General features: G+C 41.7%; 1 protein-coding gene across 3 annotated transcripts in view; it reads left to right on the top strand.

Annotated features, from left to right (window-relative positions):
- Window positions 1–11,138: 11,138 nt before the first annotated feature.
- The window catches only part of Etv1 (ETS variant 1), a 94,207-nt gene continuing 89,059 nt past the window's right edge, over window positions 11,139–16,286 (top strand). Inside the window, exons 1-5 of one of the 3 annotated variants that reach the window (XM_023709928.1) lie at window positions 11,139–11,665; window positions 11,764–11,958; window positions 12,086–12,217; window positions 13,081–13,168; window positions 14,543–14,590. In XM_023709928.1, the coding sequence (XP_023565696.1) occupies window positions 12,173–12,217; window positions 13,081–13,168; window positions 14,543–14,590 (181 nt within the window). In that variant the 5' untranslated portion in view covers window positions 11,139–11,665; window positions 11,764–11,958; window positions 12,086–12,172. Of the gene's footprint in view, window positions 11,666–11,763; window positions 11,959–12,085; window positions 12,218–12,354; window positions 12,541–13,080; window positions 13,169–14,542; window positions 14,591–14,818; window positions 15,117–16,286 lie in introns of those variants that run through there. The other 2 variants (XM_023709926.1, XM_023709929.1) reach the window with 2 other exon arrangements.

The raw sequence follows: 16,286 nt of genomic DNA, 5'->3' as shown, positions 1-16,286 counted from the left end.
GGAGCCAGGCTCAGCAGTTCAGGGTGGCTCTGCACTCGGGTCCGTCCTCGCACTTCAATTCTAAGCGTTGCTTTCTCTCCTGTGAACTAGGGTTCTAGCATGACAGTGGGAGGAATGTCTCAAAGACCTTATAGAGAATTCATGGACTAGTTAGGTGTCTTCTGTCCTGCCTAGCCAGGGCAGAGCTCTAATAAAATATCTTTTCCTAGAACCTCTCCTAGAGAATATATTTTACAAATGACCATTTCAAAGTTACAAAGGAAACTGTAACTTCGTTTAAAAAAATCTTCTCAACCTAAATTTTTATAAATTCCTAGAAAATGGTCCACTTTAATCATCTTGGGCTAGTGGGCTACTCGCTGTTTCCATGACTGCTGAAAAATAATTTCACATGAAGCTAATTGCAAGACAGATCAATTTTTAGAACAAATGTCCTTGAAAATGTCTCTTTAATTTTCATTTAATTTGAACAGATTCATTTGCAGTTCTTATTCATGCAAAATTCACATTGACATCACTTACTTCTAAACTAAATTAGGTAATGTAAGTTATGAAAGCAAAATCACAGAACGGCCTTAGAATATTGTGCCTGCATGTTGGCTCTACAATTGCATAAAAAGCTAGGCAGTGAGAGGAGTGCAGCAACAGAACACTTGCCCAGTCTACCCCGAGGCCCTGGACTCAATCCCCAGTCAAGCAAAAGTGACAGACAGACAGACAGACAGACAGACAGACAGACAGACATTCCTGTGAAAATGAAACAATGATCCAAATATTAAGAGATAAGACCCTGCACAGTGAAAGCACCAATGAAACAAAGTACAATTCTTTGCTATGCCATGAACAGCCAAAATTTTTATTGAACAATAATAGAATCTATCTGCCCCAGAACCGCAAAATTTTATGATGAAAACAAAACTCATTAATATGACAGTAACTGAGATAGAAGTGTTAAAAAGCAGTGCCTCAAAATTGTTTCAAAGATTGATTGATTGTTTGATTGATTGATTTTATACTGTGTCTTAAACTACAGTACCAGGCCATTTTTTAATTTAATTTCATTTAATTTTTTGCTTAAGACCAGGTCTTGGCAACGTACTACGCCCATCATTTGGGTTTGACCTTGCAATGTCTCTTCCTTGACCTCCCAGGTAGCTGGGGTTACTGGTGAGCACCACCTCAGAAAGTGCTTGTACTTTAATTAGTGATTTGTGAACTATAGAACATTCATTTTACAAAGCTGAAAGAAAATGAGCTAAAGTAGGAGGATGAGTTTTACAGATAGAAAAAAGTAATAAACTGAGGACCAGGAAAAAGGAACAGTGAATTTTCTTTGCAGGAACACAACAAAAATCTTTTTTATTTCCCCTGATTTCCTGAATGGTCAGCTTTTTTTTGTAAACAGCTTGGGTTTGGTTTTACATTTGGGACCTCTTATCCTTTCTTTAACAGGAAAAACAGGAGTAGGTGTGTGGGAAACCTCTCTGAAGATGCGTTTTGCAGTTCTATCTTTCTCCTGTTGGTCTACGCTTCTTTTTCTTCTTTCCTCTTTCTTGTTCTTCTTCGTTGTTGTTGTTGTTGTTGTTGTTGTTGTTGTTGTTGTTGTTCTTCTTCTTCTTCTTCTTCTTCTTCTTCTTCTTCTTCTTCTTCTTCTTCTTCTTCTTCTTCTTCTTCTTCTTCTTCTTCCTTTCCTTCTCCTCCTTCTTATTCTCTTCCTCCTCCTCCTCCTCCTTCTTTTCTTCCTCCTCCTCCTCCCCCTCCTCCTTCTCCTTCTCCTCCTTCTTCTTCTTCCTTCTTATGTATTTAGTACAGGGTCTACAAGGTCTCACTACACAGATCAGATTCATAGTAATCCTCCTGTTTTCAGCCTCCCAAACTCTGGGATTACAGGCATGCACCACCATGCCCAGTATTCTGCTCTTGATTTGGTGGGGTATGCTATATTATTGAGTGTTTGGACTATAACAGCATTTGAATGATGATGAATGCTGAACAGGGAACTTAAAATAAGAAAATAAATTCAAACTTCAGCATAATAGATTTAGTTTCGTTAAAAAAAACACACAAATATTCACTCTAAGATGTCAAATCCCTGGCTGAGAGTATATCTTGAAATTTGGGATTTACTAGGTTTCAACAGATCTAAAAATCAAGGGTTTATTAATTCTCTCATCAGTCATCGAATGTCTACTACTTGGCAACTACAATTTTAGGTGATGGAAATACAATCATAAATTAGATAAATTCCCTGTGCTGAAACCTTAGGTCTGATAGCAGAAGCAGTTTTGTGTAAAGAAGGACAGCAAATAAATTTGTTCAATCTGTGATGGTTGAGACATTTTAAAAAGAAAAAAGGCTTGCAGTTAGTTTGCGAGGGGTCATGGATGATCCCTGTCTGCTAGTTTTGGCCCCCTTCTGGCCCTGTGGGAAAGTTGATTTTTGTAATCAGTAGCATATGACAGAAGCGATGGCAGATCACTTCCAAGACAAGATTGTAAAAGATGGCGGCCTCTATCTTGAGCTTTTCTTTTGATTTCCCCACGCTGGGGAGACCCCATGATGAACACCCTTATGGAGAAACTGCATGGCGACATGCTGAGGTCCATGGCCAACAGTGGAGGAGGAGCTGAGCCCTGCAAAGTCCACGTGCGCCTGGAAGCTGGCTTCCCAGCCACAGATAACTCAGCCCTTCTCAACAGCTTGACTCTTAGTGCGAGAGAAACTCAGAGCCAAAACCACCCAGGGAAATTGCTCTAGGATTCTCAGAGCAATTCTCAGAACCTGTGAAATACTAAGTGCAGATCGATTTAAGCTGCCAGATCTAGGGCCAGTTTGTAATTCAGTGGTAGATAACTAGCACAAAACTTTCAGTGAAGGCGGTGTGGGAAAGTACAATTTAGAGTATGCCTGAGCCGGGATCAGTGATCTTCAGTAAGAACTGATGGGGCCCTTGTGAAGTACAGTTCTGCACACTGGAAAATAAACAGAGTAGCTGTGGCACTGATGGAAACAGTGAGTTATGGATCCCTCTGCCTGTTCTAAATGATCTAAATCCCAACAGTCTTGCACCCTATTGCATCAGAAATGAGTCAAATAACCAGAGCTATTTATAATAAATGTCATGGCCTTTCCCTCCGTTTTAACTGATAATACTATTTTAAGAATTCTGAGTAGATTTGGTAGCAGTGAATGTGACATGTATATGCATAGGAAAGAATGGCTTAACTCCACAGGCAAGAAACATCTTCAGGTTCCGCCATTTACATACCTGAAGCACTGGGATGTTGCTTTCTCAATGCTTTTTTTTTTCTTTTTTTTACCATGCTGCTTCCTTTTATTGACAAAAGAGTTGTCAAAAATATCACTTACAAAACTCCCATAAATAACTTTTTTCTTAAGGGACTGTGTTGTTACCAAATATGTTTGATCTACCAAGAGCAGTTAAAACCAACAAAGCAAAAAAGTAACTTCAACTTGTAATCTAAAAGTGAATCAAGAACAAAATCCTGAGTTTTATTTAGAGTGTGGTAAAGAGATACAAAGAAGATTTATAGCTTTCTTTGATGTGCTCACATGAAATGCCTGTAGTCAAACGGCTATTTTTAAACTTGAGAAAGAACTCAGGACAAAAGGAACATTTTAAATATAAAAGGGAAGTCAGGAAGATCACAAAGAAGTGAAATCACTATTACAAAGTTCAAAGACACATTGTTCTTCAAATACCAAGAAGCTGACTTAAATATCATTGCTGACCCTTATTCAGAGGAGACTTTCTAGGGTTTAAGGAAGTGAGGGACACACGGCCAGTCTTTTGCCCCCTTTCAGAAACTGGTTGGTGTTGGACCACTATTATGCTCTACCTTCTTCAGACATAGTCTCTTTTTGTGCCAGACTTTTAAACTAAGTAAGGAGAGCTTAACTGGGAGATAACGGTGTCCTGAGGTACCAGGTCAACTGACCAATGGGGAGTAGGGAAGGGACTCTGCTGTGTTCTCCCCTGTCTCAGCAACTGACTGTCTCTTGTCTCTACTCAAGGCCAGGAATTGGCCCTAAATTTGAGGAAAGATAGGAAATTGTTCTAAGTTGGGCAGAAGCATCCAGCCAGCCAGTGATAAGGAGCAGCCTCAATGACACCACACCAGGAAGGGTTTCCCTCCACAGCAGTTATCCGCCAGCATCTGTTAGGGAAAATTCTGAATGTGCAAGAAGACAACTTAGAGTGCAAAGCTGCTAGGCAATTTAAATACATTGTCTCACATTCTCCTTTCACCCATTTTAGAAAACACATTGTATATCCATTGTACAGATGTGGATATGAGCTCTCTTGGAGACAGGAAAAATTCTGACCTGTGTCAGAGCCAGAATTCAAATGTAAGATTGTCTTGTACAAACTCAGTTTCTGGGGCTGGGGATACAGCTCACTGGTCTAAGTACCTGCCCAGTAAGCACAAGGACCCAGGTTCAATCCCTGGTACTGCATGCTATGTTGGCAACCAAAACCAGGTGTGGGGGTGCATGCCTATAATCCTATCACTACGAGTCTGAGCTGCATAGCCAGACCTTGTTCCAAATAAATGAATAAATAAATAAATTTGAAAAATTCAATTTCCATTACACTGTTTGGTGTTGTTTTTGTGTTGCTGCATATATGAAAATTAGGGGATTGATTTTGAAAGGGATTTTAAGAGCAAGTAGTATAAACTCTTCATTGTTAAACAGAGAGAAAGAGGTCACAGCCATTCAAGTACCCTCTGAATCGGAGTCACACACTCAAGATGCTCCATTCTTGGTCTCATCCATATCACAACCTTAGAAATCAAGAGTGTATTTCTCTGCCAGAAGAGAAAGTGAAAGAAACCTGCCTATTAGAGAAATATTTTTAACTCAATGAAGCTTTTAGTTTTCTTTTGGCAGTTTTAAAAGCAAGCTATTTGTTTTTCTTTTCCAGCTTTGTTGAGGCATGATTCTCAAGTGAAAGCTGTATTTCTTCAGAGTGCAACGCGATATTTTGATATATGTACATTGTTGTGAGATGATTATCACAACCACAGTAATTCTTTTTTTTAATGTATTTAGCATAGAGTTTACAGGGTCTCACTATGTAGATCAGACTCATAGTGATTCTCCTGTTTTCAGCCTCTCAAGCGCTGGGATTACAGGTGTGCACCACTAGGCCCAGTCTCATTTCACCATCTCAATGTGCCTTGGGGACGGGGCCAGCGGGGCACACCAGGGATAAGTTTCCTCACCCCGCTCCCCCACCAGCATTTAGGAGGCTGAGGCAGGAGGGTAATCCTGAGTCTGAGGAGAGGATGGGCTAAATAATGAGTTCAAGACCAGCCTGAACTCCCCACAGAAACCATGGCTCAAAGCAAAGCAATATAAATCAAAAACAAAATAAAACAATGCCAAAGCCAAAACCAGAACATGTAACAAAATGCACATGAAATCTATCATCAAAAATAAAAATAAAATTTTATCTTGCAGTTATTCATACTAAAACACTCCAGCCTTATGCAAACACTAATAGTGTTTGGACAAGATATCATGTCTGCATTTTGTACTGTGAAAAGACAACAATATACAATGTACTAATTATTGAAACTGCCTTACTAATCGGTTTTAAAACTGTCACATTGCTATTTGTTTCTCATTAAAATTAATAAAAAATGAAAATAAAAAAACACTCTAGTCTTTTCAGTTGTCTAATAATTTTTCCGTGTGTTTCTCTAATAGCCATTGCCCACATGATGCTTGAGTAAGTATTTGAAACGTGTCTATATTTTAGAGGTGGGCAGTTCAGATGCATGCTAGCCTATCATCAGTCCATTCATCTGACACTATGCACAAACACCTTCTATATACCCATGTGACTAAGAGCATAAGGTTGTGAGGAGTTCACTAAAAGAAAACACAGCAATAAACACAGGGTATAGAGCTGTAGAGAAATACCTGCTTTGAGAGATGACAAGAGAGCTAAAGCTACTTTGGTATTAAGAAATGCAGAAAGCACTTTTTTTTCCAAGAAGCATTTTGTGAAGCCAGCCTAACATTTAGTATATGATGAGGGTAGATTTGCCTCTCTCCCTCCCTCTTTCTCTTTCTTTCCTTTTTTGTGGTATTGGAGATTGAATCTGGGGAACACTGAGCTATATGCCTGCCCTAATTTTAAAAATTATGATGTAATTTCTCTAAATTTTCAGGACTGGCCTGAAACTTGGGATTCTCTTGCCTCAGACTCTAGAACAGTTGGGGTTACCAGCAGGAACCAACATGGTTGCAAAGGCTAACTTCATTGACAGCGCTTTACGTCATGCTAAGTCAAGCTGCAGCTCCGGAGAGTGCAGTTCTATTTCCACAACACACTTTGAAATCTTTCTTGTCTTGTCTTGTCCTCAATTTACCTTTCACATTTGAAGAATGATCAACATAACTTGACTTTTATTATCATCTGGAAAATGAGTCCAAGTGGAGACTGGCGAAATCTGTAAATAGTTTACTGTGATTTCTAGGTAGGTAGTTACATGATGAGTGAACTTTATTTGTTTTCATTTTGCTTATGTTTTGTTATTCATTATTCTAAAATCAGTAGGTCTCATATTAAAAGAACAAAAATCCTTTCAAGTAAGAAATGTAATTGAAAGAAGGTGATTAGAAATAGAAATGAATGTCTAAAAGAATATATGTACTACAGATATACGTATATGCTTGCTTACCTTTTCGTACACTATTTTTTTTGTGACAACAGATTGCATAACACCATATAATCTAGTTCTTGCTTTTTGCACTTAGCATACTATGTTGAATGGATGCTGCAGATGGCACACTGGAGTCATGACAGAGTGATGAACACACTCAAAAGGAACAAGTTCTGGAGAAGACTACAGGCCATGGCAAACTAGAACTCACACCCCTTTGTGAGGAGTGTCACCATATTGGTTATCTGTCATGTGAGGATTTGTGCCCAAGATCATTATATTTTCTAATTTTTCCCAGAAATGCTGCAAGTCTGAATTTGTAAGTGCAATCTCACGTTTAACTGTTGACAATGAGCTCCTCATGGCTGTTGATTATTTGGGTCCAGCAAAACACATGTGCACTAGCTTACTTTGCAAGACCCCTTAGATTTCTTAGAGATAGGTTGAGAGGCAAACTTCACAAAATCTGCAACAGAAGTTCCACTTGAAGTGCTTCCTGTACCCAGAAAAGGCCGGCTGACTCAGGCATTGCAGAGCTAACCAGCAGTCTGTGTTCTAACAAGGGCTTGTCCATACAATCTCATTTGACAACTAAGGAAACGCATTTTTAATAGTGTAGTACCGCATGTAACCATAATAGTTCCTAATTATAACAATTCAAATTATAAAAGTATCATGCTTTGTTAAACTGTTCCTTTACTTTCAGATGGAGTTACTTCTAGATTTTTACCCTTACTTCAGTATGAATCACTGTGTTCGTGATTGAGATGTTCCCTTCCCAAATCAGGATTATTGGGTCTAATTTGGGTGCATTAGGTACTGTCAATTTTAGTACATAATATATATTGAAATTTACTTTTTAAAAAGTTACAAAGAGTCACACCTGGATATTATATTTTCCAAAATTTACAAGTTCTACACATTTTTTAAGTGTTTGCCATTCAAACTTAGATTCTAATTAAGAAATCTTTATTCCATGTTTATAAGCCTGTTTATACTTCCTCTACATGCAGGTGTTTATAGATTTGCACCAGCTGACAATAATGGTGTTGAAATTAGGGTAATGAATATATTCTGCAATATCTTCTTTGTACATACCTTCTTCCTAGGCTCCAATCTCTTCCCAAATCCTTGCTTCCTTTCGAGAAAGAGCCCAGGGAAGTCGCTAACTATCTTTCAGCATGTTATTTGGATCCTGTTTCCCTTTGGAACAATACTACTAATAATTATTATTATTTGCCATACAGGAGCTCAAACCCAGAGCCCGGCACAGGGTAGGCAAGCAGTCTACTTTAGGGCTGCAACGTTACTGCCTTACCATCTTGTGTTTTGAGAAAAGGTCATGATGAATTGATAAGAATGGTTTTGAACTTACTGTCCTCTTGCCTCAACAGTAGTTGGATTTCAAGTGGGCATCACGATGCCTGGCTGGGATTATTTTCACATGTTCATTTCCTTTGCCAATTTTGCTACTTGTTAGTCTACTTTTTTCTTGTATGCTCCATGTTGTCCTGCATAAATTTGCCTTATATGGCACTGAATTTAAACCAGTTATAAAACTGCTTAGTTTTCTTAACAATCTGATTTTCAAAATTTCATTTGATTTTAATCTTATTATCCATTTGAAAGAAGCAGCCCCATCTTAGACAGTCTTTCAGGAATTCACTTCAACATGCATTTTCAATATAAGGCCATTTTAAGTTAACTGCAAAGAAGCCACTAATGAATATTATTTTACTTTGTAAAATAACAGCAAAAGAACTATAAAGATATAAATAGTTTTATGTGCACATTAAAAACTTTCCAAACTGAAATGTAGACTTTTAGGGGGGATGGGGGAGCTTTCTCTAAAGAGTTCGGATTTAAAACCCCAAATGGGATTTCAAAATACAAGTAAATAAATGCCAAAGCTTCTTGGCCCCCGCTCTGCCATTCTACGCCTGAAATCCTGCCAAAATGAAATTTTCCATTCAAGAAGGCCTGGCACTTACTAAGCTGATTTTAAAAAGACATTCTCAGAAGTAGTAGAAACGTGGCGCAACTTCTGACATTGCTCTCTGCTGGACAGAAAAGCTGCCGCTGCAGCCGTTTTTACACCCCTGTAACATTTTCAGAAAAATGAATTTGCAACCCTTCCAAGGTCTTCAGTGACTGCATCTATTGGCTTTTCCCAATGCCCAGCACAGATTAACAGCCGGCGGGCTAGAAGCTAGGGTTTCACTGAGGAGCGAGGGACAGAAATGACAAGACAGAAAATGTCTCGCGGAGGGACCAGGCAAAGGACAGAGAAGTAGGGGAACAAGGGTGGGCCGGGAGATCGCTCGCAGAGGCGCACATTCATTTCAGGCTTACGCTGTTGAAACAAAGCAGCAGTGAGGACGGCCGCCTGTGCGCTGGGTGCATCACTTGCAGTGACTGTGAAAGTCAAATAGTTAACAGAGGACGCGGGCGGAGAACTCAAAAGGGAGAGTGTGGAGCCCCAGCCCGGGGGTGACCACGGGAGCAGAGTGCGGTGCTGGGGGCGAGAGGTGGAGGCTGGAAGGAGAACTCTCCACGCTAAGGTCCTTTCACCCTGCGGCGATAGAAATGGAAACTGGCACAGCAGAAGCAGAGACGCCAACTCCAAATCGCTAAGCTGGAAAACGAATCATTTTACCACCCAACTGTTGGCACTTTTAAAACCACTGCCTGGTTGAAGCAGCAAACGGAAGAACCTAAAACTTTCCTCCCCACATTTAGTCCTCTTCCTTTTGCGTAGCTTTATTTCCTAGGCTGTACACCCCGAATTATCCCCGAGTCCTAATTTCGAGTCTCTCTCTCTCTTTTTCCTGGCACGTTACTGTTCCCAGACCCAAACAAAGCTCCTTTTCCTCTTTTAGTATTTGTTTCACCGACTGGACAAAGAAGAGCTGCCAGGCATAAAAAAGTTATGTGGTTTGGGGAACTTGGGCCTTTGTTGTATCATTTCCCCTTGCCCCTCCACGCCCCCAAGCACGTGACCCAGAATGGCCGGAATTTTGTGAATGGAGCAGAAAGGTGGCTGAGGGGGCGGGCGGGACTCCGCCCCCTTCCCTTAAGCGGCCAATCGCCTAGCGGAGCGCTGCGGGGTCAGCAATAAACAACAATGGGCAGGGAATTTATCGTTCCTTATTGGCTGCGGCAAGAACCTCGCGGGGACCTAGCCTGAAGCTCCGCCCACTCCGGTTACCCCGGATACCCGTGGGGTTCAGGCCTCAAGAGAGGTCTTTGGAAACTGTTGCTCGGATTACAGGGCTGGGTTACTCCATAAGCACGCAGTGACGGTGCCTTTGGGATTGTCCCTGTCCTGGTCGCACCTTCATGAAATCCTGGAGAACCTCGTTATTCCAGTTCGGGGTCCAGGCGGCGCCCGGAACCCCCACCCCCACCTCCACCCCCACCCCCACCCCCACCCCCATCTTTTGCCCGGCTACAAAACTGTTCCCGCCCAAAACACTGGCAGAGACGCGCGGGCTGCACGCCGATGCTCCGTTACAGGGAATGCTGGGGTACGCGCTTGCCTGGCACAGTCCCTGCTCGCTTCCCCAGAAATCGGTGCTGACTTTTTTGTTCTTGACACCGGTCCTGCCCGTCCTGCAAGGGTTCAGAGTGAGTCTGGGCGCTCACACTACATTTTAGTGCGGCTCGGTGAGGTTCCGCGAAGAGAAGGAAACTTTGAGATACAAACTGAGAAGGGCAGGACCTAGCCCAACCGCAGACCGGCCACAGGGAACGTCCTAGGGTCGCTGGTCCGCCGGGCACCGGGATCATGGTGCCTTTCTGCACGGCGCAGTCCCTGGCCCCTTCCCCTGGATCCCCATCTCCCACGGGGCCGTGGTCGCTCAGTGATTGCCTGGGCGCCGCACGCCCCTCGGCAGGGGCAGGGCGAGTGGCTCCACGACCCGGCCCTGACCTGCCCGCGTCCTGGTCCTACGTCCTTGTAACTCGACTCTGTCCTCGCTCGACCCCAGACCCTTACCCGGGCTGTTTGCAAGCCCCGGAGGAAGTGAAAGCGTCGAGTACAGTAAGCGACACCCTCAGCCTCCGCGCGTACACAACAAAAGCCCTGGAAACCGCGCCTGCCCGGGACCACAGCCGCTTGCACCCCCTCACGGGGCACCCGAGCCCTCCCTTTCCCTGGCTTGCGTGGGGACCAGTCTGACTTTCGCACTTCCCCAGGCCTCCCTCCCAGCGCTACCACCCGGAGGAGCGACCCCACCCCCGTGGCTTTCCCTTCAGTCCCCGTCCCACGGACGAGGGCAGCTCCTTGTAGTTGAAAATGGGTTCAGAAACGTGTAGATGAACGATGGTGGTGGTCGGTGTGCAGCCAGGGAAGAATTTGGGCCGACAACAGGGTGGGAAGGAGGCTGGGGGCGGGGTGGGCTCCCGGTCCGGCCGAATGGAGGGGCTGGAGGTTTGGAGGTGCTGGGATGCGGGCCTGGGAGTTGGGGGTCGGCCTTGGGTGCCGTATAGACCTGAACTGCGCGATAGTGCTCTAAGATGATCAGCCCAGTAGTGGACCAAACACACCCGTCAGGAGGGCCGGCGGCTCGAATCGCGCGGTCAGGATCCCTGGACGCCTTAACAATAAGCAGCGAGTTGGGGAGGGAGGCGGTGTCCTCCGTGGCCCATCCTGGCTGCGGACCCCGCGCTGGCTTGGGCAGCTCCGGCTAGGACAGAGGGGTCCAGGGGATCGGCGGGAAGGGGCTGCGAGCCTGGTGATTGACAGCCCGAAATCTGATCTTGTGAAAGAGACGTGGAGCCAATAGGAGGCAGCGATCCATCAGTTTGGATTGGAGGCCCCTGGAGGAGAAGTAGAGGAAAAACCACCGAATTGAGCTCTGTCAGAGGCGCTCTCGGCTTCCAAGGGGAAGTGCTGGGCGATAATTAATGTTTTTATTAAATTTGGAGGGAATTTTTTGCAGCCGTTCGCCTAGCGTGGCCTTCAGGTGGGTCTTTCCAACAACTTTTCATGTCTCTCCAGATAATTGCATGGTTGTGGGTTGCAAAAACTATCCTTATGAAAGAGGTGTCTCTGTCTCTTTAGTCCCGTTAGGTGCAAAGCAAGTCTCGCTGATCGCCATTGCTAGTTTTGCACACGTTTGCGAATCAGAGCTGCCCGGGCACACCGACGCGCAGGGAGACATCAAGAGTGTAAATAAATACATTGCCTCCGGTTCGGATTTTTGCTCCTACCGAAAATATGTAAATTGTGAACTCTCTTGGCTCTCTCTGGATCCAGGTGAAGGAGGCGGCGTAGGGAGGGTTATTTTTGTGAATGGGACTGTCGGAGGGTAATTAGCTATGCAAATTCAAGAGCTTCATTCATGATTTTTTTTAAAGCCTAAAGCCATCTTGTTCCCCTCTAGGTTGATAGAAGTCCAGATCCCGAGGAAATCGCCAGATAAATGCTCCAAATATAAAATACTGAGCTAATATTTGCGAAGAGCAGCAGAATGGATGGATTTTATGACCAGCAAGTGCCTTACATGGTCACCAATGTGAGTGATCAGTTCGAAAGTTGCTGTTTATAAACTTGACTCCGAGGAGGGGTGGGGGGAGGGAGAAGGGAGGGGGCAGGGGTAGGGATTGCAGATACTTTATCTGCTTTGTTGCCACTGTAGGGCGACTCTGCGTCTATAAACCCAGTCTTCAAAATGAGCGTACCTTTCAGTGATTTGGATAAGACAGAGTTTTGTTTTTAAGATCCCTTTTTTTGCTGATTAAAGTGCCCAAGATGAGTGGAAGAGGAGTTGGAGGGCAGCAGCAGCTGCTGAACTCAAAGTTTGTGGCTGGGTTTGTCTGCCACATTGAAAAGAGAGAAGTTGAGACAAACGCTGACACTTTGTGTTTACATGGGGTGTTTTGGTTCTCCTTGTAATTTTTTTTCCTCAGTCTTTCTTTCTCTCTCTCTCTCTCTCTCTCTCTCTCTCTCTCTCTCTCTCTCTCTCTTTCTCGTTTTCATTTCCCTACTCTTTTTTGCTTTTATTTTTTTGAGGGTGGCTTTTCCTGAGAGAATAAATTCGTTGTAGTTTACTCTAGTTCTCAGCCAGTTTACAGATGACTTTAAGTGTTATAGCTTACTGTTGTTTTGATGGTGAAAAGCCCTAAATGTATAAGGCTCATAAACAGTAGTCTTAGGGTCCACTCAGAGAAGCTCCTCTCCCTGGCAACTACATGCTCAGCCTAAGCTTTTCACTGTCAAATAGAGGCAGAAAATTAATATTATAATTGGTCCTGTGAACTTTTATTTTTCTATTCAGGGAAAATTTCAGTAAGATTATGTTATGTATGCCTGTGTACTTCTTTTGTGTGACATCTGAGGTTTACATTTTTAAAAAGGATTTTATCTTTCCCTTTGTAGAGTCAGCGTGGGAGAAATTGTAACGAGAAACCAACAAATGTCAGGAAAAGAAAATTCATTAACAGAGATCTGGCTCATGATTCAGAAGGTGAGGTTTGATTTCGAGCTGAATCCCCCCTTTTACCTGCACTCTCTGCCCTCACTAAGTAGGAAAGCGCCCAGCCTGATCTAAACAAAAATGAACTTGGAAGTTACTGAATCTAACCAAGACTTTTACTTGGAGTAGTTCACATAATATGACAGTTTGCATTAGAGAATAGTTTCTGCTCCTGTTGCAAACTAACGAAACAAGGAAATAAAAACTGAGCTGTGACATTCTTATTTTAATCATTGTTTTGTGTTGACACTTGCCTACATGGCATACAACTAATCTCGTACCTGAAGATAGCAATTTAAAAGTATCCAGCACAGAAGGCAAAGTAAGCAGCTATGTACACTGTGTATGTTTTTCTTTCCATTTTATTACAAGCTACATGGTATAAACCGTTACTTGTTTTCTCATCATTGTTCCACTAAAATCACATACTATCCTCAAGATGTTCATGCGCATGTTTGATGACTGCCTTGTGCAGTCATAACATCTTGTTAATAGGCCTTAAAGTGTTCACTGAATCATACTTTAGGCCTAATTAATACTTATGATACTATTTGGGAAATTAGGTTGTAGATTCCCTTTATGAACTGTTGGTTAGAGGTCAATGTATTATACATTACTTCAGCCATATGGGGGCATTCATAATAAATTGAAGATACTTAGGTTTAATTATCAAAGTTCAGTTCACAGTTTAAATAAGATGGACTGAATAATTCGGAAACTTCCTTAAATCTCCTATTTGGCTGTCACCTCCTCTCTCTCCAGTGTAACAATATATAATTTGGGACTAGATAGTAAATCAGTACTAGGTGATTTTGGCTTTGACTTTTATAAGTCTATTAATATACAAATTTTAATTTGCATTTAAAGTTGTTCTTTATAATTTTGAGATATTAAACCCAAAAACAGTTCTGTGAGAATTAACCTCTTACATCTTGTACATAAGATTCAGGTGATGTAAATAAAATGCTTTACAGTTTTTCCAAAATTTCTCCTACTATTGTTTTAACAAGAGTTGAGTATATGTAAGAAAGGTTTCTGTGAATAGCCCATCTTCAGTTCAGCATGTTTTGCAAATTGTGGATTATATGAATTTTTGGTACCCTGAGTTTATTTATTAAGTTAGTTGTTAAAAAGAAGGGGAAAAAGGATGATTGGCTTTATTAATTGGTTGAGTGAAGAATTTCTTAGTGTTGCTTAACAGACATCGGAGGAGGATTACTGTGCTATGTGTTATGAGTAATATTTTTTCTATCAACTCCCTTTACCCAAAAATTCACACTTAATTCCAATTTCATAGCAAATGTTTCCATTTAGTGAAGTCTAAAAATTTTTAAATCTTACTTTTGTCTTTAAATTGTTTTTCAGAACTCTTTCAAGATCTAAGTCAACTGCAGGAAACATGGCTTGCAGAAGGTAAGGCAAAAAAAAAAATGCTTAAAGGAGGGGAAAAAGCAACTCTAGAAGGGGGGAAAAAAGTCTTGAACTTGCTGTCTTAATGTTCAGCCCAATTAATTGAGCTCTAAAAGAGCCACCTCATGTGTCATGCATACATTAGAGCCTCTGATGAGTTTGTCTTTGGGGACTCCGGGGCTGCACTACCCAGTGTCATCACAAATTACCAGGAGAAACTGCTTCCAGCTCACAATCACATCTGCTTTTGGCAAGAACTAATGCACCAAGACTTCAAGTTCTAAGCCTCTGTTCAGATTTTAATTGCAATTGATCAGGTTTATATTATTGTACCTCGAGAGACCTCCTAGAGCCAGAACCCCGGCTGGCTTGCTGTTTCCTCTAGAGGAGCGCATATCATTATTTGGTGTTCTGGTGGAGGACTTTTCTGATGGCAGAAATTAGTTTCTCTGGGTTCATCAGGACGGGATGCTTCAAGATTTAAGTGCAAGTGGCTTCTTTCCACCTTGCTCACAACACAGAACAATAGGTGTGTATCCAATTCTTAGGGAATCTGTGGATTTAAAATAAAGCTTTCGGGGATTTAAGGATGTTAAAAATGTTTTCTGTCTATTACTATGCATGTGATGTTTGTTGAAACTGACCTTTGCTATTTTGTCACTTTTATTAAGGTTGATTTACTATAACAAGGAGACATTTAAAGGCATTTTAAAGTATTTTTTGATAAAATTGAATGGTGCAACCTATTATATTTCTATTGCATGCAACTTTATTTATAGAAACAATGACATACTGCTTCACTAAAGCTTTGCACATCTTTACAAATGTCTAATGTTGAGAGATTTTTTCTTGGCATCTATATTTTAAAGTTTTCCTTCCGGATTTGGTATAATAACTATGAAATTCTAGTTTTATGACTTGATTGGTAGGAAACAGAAGAGCAACTTATATTTAAGCACTGAATATATTGTATTATTCGTGTGTTCATCTACTCTGAGAAATCTGTTATTATTATTATTGTTTGGAACCAATTTTTAAGGTGGTTGAAAGGAGAAGGAGGGTCTCTAAGGGGAGCCCCAGTGTGGCGTAGCTCCTTTGCGGCAGACTGGTGTTTTATTAAGTCCTCCTGAATGCCGTTGAGGAAGTTGCTGTTTGCATGTAAAATAAGTTTCTTTGTTTTGCTGATATTCTACTTCAAAGAGCTTTAGCAATCTTTATGAATCTTTCCAGTTAAATAGCTTTCCTACCAGTCTTTGGAAAGAGCGATTGTGTTTGTTTGTTAATGAAAGGTAAGTATTAGTGAAAGTTTTGACTACAATTGAAGGTCATTTGGTTTGTCTTTCTAAATGAAACTCCTTGCAATCGATTACTTATTATTGCAACATTAGCCATATTTTCAAACATAACTTTCCTGAAAAAAAGAAAAAAACTTCAGGAAGGTTCTTGTCTTCACTTCCATCTTTTGCTAAGTTGAAGGTTGTGGGAATATTATGTTTATGAGAGAATCTATTTGCTTCTCCAAAATAACCTCAATGTCTATTTTAATTGTTGTGGAGGATTTGTTGAGTCTTAAGATGTTCAAATGTGATTGATTCCAAATCAGCGCACTTGCTGGCAGATTTTGAATGTGCATAGCAGCTCTGTTCCTGGAATTTTAAAATGTGAATCTGCGACAGACAGGCTCTTACCATTCTATAAT

Source organism: Octodon degus, unplaced genomic scaffold (assembly GCF_000260255.1).
Source record: "Octodon degus isolate 3935 unplaced genomic scaffold, OctDeg1.0 scaffold00015, whole genome shotgun sequence".
In the NCBI taxonomy this organism is placed as follows: domain Eukaryota; kingdom Metazoa; phylum Chordata; class Mammalia; order Rodentia; family Octodontidae; genus Octodon; species Octodon degus.
This window is presented reverse-complemented; position numbering and strand designations above follow the sequence as displayed.